This window comes from Hyperoodon ampullatus (assembly GCF_949752795.1).
Source record: "Hyperoodon ampullatus genome assembly, chromosome: 5".
In the NCBI taxonomy this organism is placed as follows: domain Eukaryota; kingdom Metazoa; phylum Chordata; class Mammalia; order Artiodactyla; family Ziphiidae; genus Hyperoodon; species Hyperoodon ampullatus.
In genome coordinates, this window is record NC_136918.1 from 6,112,229 (window position 1) to 6,114,718 (window position 2,490).

Genomic DNA, 2,490 nt, shown 5'->3' on the forward strand with positions numbered 1-2,490 from the left:
AAGGAAATGCATATCCTAATACATGCTGAAAACATCTGATAAAATCCAGCATTTATTCATAATGAAAAGTGAACTTGACTGGAAGAGAACTTCCTCAGGTTAAGAGGAAGCTATGCACAAACATCATACAATTATGTATAGTAACCATCATACTATTTTGCAACTTTCCAGGAGAGCAGCTCAAAACACCAAGAAAGAGAAAAGCCATGGCTAAAAATCTTCATAAATGCATGGGAAAACATATAACATGAGAAATCCAGTTATTTATTGGTTTGGGGAGAAATAGGGTAGCAATAGGGTATGGTGCTGGAGAGAGAAGAATTTGAGAGAAAATAACCAATGCAAACGAGCGGGAATGGATAGGCCTGAGAATGATGTTGTAAAGAAGTCCAGACGTCTGAACGCACATTGTCCGGTATCCCTGGGCAGATTTTCCATTTCAAAGATGAGGTCTAGAGTCTGCTTTCTTTTCCTGACGTCTTCTCCTGCTACTATAGCCAGTCTGGAGGGAAAAAGGAGTTGTTGGCCCACGAGATGCTTAATTTCCAGGTTGTAGGACATTCAGTGTAAAAGACGCCGGGAAATCCATTGGGCCTCCAGGATGGTAGCCAGAATGTGTGTGTGTGTGTGTGTGTGTGTGTGTGTACACCGGGGTGCAGTTCATTCCGGGAACAGACATCTCTGGGCCTCGCGCTTAGGACCGTAAGGGCGTTGGGGGCGCTCGTGAGGACCCGGACTCGGAGAGGGAGGTAGCGGTTGGAGTGGTGGGTCGAGGGAGAGCTCCCGAAGGCGCAAGTGCAGGTTGTCGTCGTGGTGAGGAGAGCGTTTCTCTGGACTAGGATTGGGCGCCCGAGGACGGGGCTCTGGGACAAAGCCCTGCGCGCTGGGTCCCGACACCCTTGCGGTGGGGCTGCGGAGCTCAGCGACGGAGCCGGCTTCAGCCTCCATCCCAGGCGGCAGGAGCTCGGCGTCTGCTTCCTCCTGGTTGGCCTCTTCTTGGCGGGCGATCTCTGGGACAGCTGCGCAGAAGAATCCCGGCTCCCGGGCCAGGTACTCCCCTGGAGCGCTCAGGAAAGCGGCCCGTTGCAGGCCCTGTCCCCACGGGCCTTCCACGCCCCAGCCCAGGAGGGCCTCGGGGACCAGCATGAGGATGTGATCTCCGAGAGACACTTGCAGCACGGATGTGGGCTTGGGCTCCAGCAGCACGTCGACGTCATCTAGGGGCAGGTGCAGGGCACAGCCGGCGGGCAGGACCACTACGGAAGTGAGCGCGTCCGCGGCCGGAGGTCCCGTCAGGTTGTCCAGGCTGGGCGCCGCCTCGGACTCGGACTCGGGGTCCTCGGGCTCCTCCGTTCGGCGGCGCTTGGCGGGGCCGGGTCCTTCGGTCTGCGGTCCCCACCAGTCCGCAGGGTATGCACTGGGCCTGCGGGGCCGTTTGCCCATGACCTCGACCGACGGACGGCGCCCCCGGGGCCTGGCAGAGGGCGAGGAGGCGCTCGATCCTGCACGCTGTGACGGGTTTCGACGACGGCTGAGGCAAGCCGGGGCGGGGCGGCGCGATGCGGGGACGGCAGGACGGCGCGATACGGGACGAGTCCTCGGAGCTCCGGGGCCGCCTCCTGCAGTTGGTCCTGCAGTTCAGGTTTCTAGGGGAACGGCGTCTGGCGCGGGGCTGGGCCTGGCGCCTTCGAATCTTCAGCTCGTCACGCCGATTCGTCTACGCAACAGACAGCGAAAGATGTTGCAGGTGAAGCCAGTGAAATCCTAGTCGCAAAATGTCACGCGAAGCCCCGCCCCCTCCAAGGCTCCGCCCCGTAGACCTCGCGGTATCTGTGCTGCCCAATAGCCGGGGCTGTGGTTGGTAGAAAGCTACTGTTAAAGTCCTCCAGGGGCCAGAATACTCGTGTACTTCATTTCTAGAGAAAAAAAGAGACACCGAAAATGGAACTTTAAATATTAGTCACCTTTAAGGTTAATATTTTCCTTTGATTTCAGGCATTCTAGAGAAAAAAACCACTCAAATAGACCAACCCCCCCGGCAACATAAAACGGACCTATCTAAACGTTCCATGAAATTCCTTTAATGCTTGTGCTTTCATTTCAGGAGTAAATGGAAAATACTCATATATGTTTAGGTAAAGCTCTGTCTTAATAGTCAAATATTTGTGGCAGTTCCTTCCTGAAGATAAAAGCTGTTATAAAATTAAAACAATCTTAGTATAATTAAATTGTTTTATTCAGTATTTATTATATGTCAACCATTCTACTGAGGTTTAAAAAATGATCTTCATTTATTAAATTAAATTAAATTAAATTAATTAAATAATTTATTTTGCGGTACGCGGGCCTCTCACTGTTGTGGCCTCTCCCGTTGCGGAGCACAGGCTCCAGACGCGCTGGCTCAGCGGCCATGGCTCACGGGCCCAGCCCCTCCGCGGCATGCGGGATCTTTCCGGACCGGGACACGAACCCGTGTCCCCTGCGTCGGCA

At 54.1% G+C, this 2,490-nt stretch overlaps 1 protein-coding gene across 1 annotated transcript; it reads right to left on the reverse strand.

The window, feature by feature from the left end:
- Nucleotides 1-660: 660 nt before the first annotated feature.
- Nucleotides 661-1,443, reverse strand: LOC307053539 (proline-rich protein 23C-like; the record flags this gene model as incomplete). The annotated part of the gene is made up of 1 exon (XM_079704986.1): nt 661-1,443. The coding sequence occupies one exon, from the start codon at nt 1,441-1,443 to the stop codon at nt 661-663; it is 783 nt and encodes a 260-aa protein (XP_079561112.1).
- Between the last annotated feature and the right edge of the window lie 1,047 nt (nt 1,444-2,490).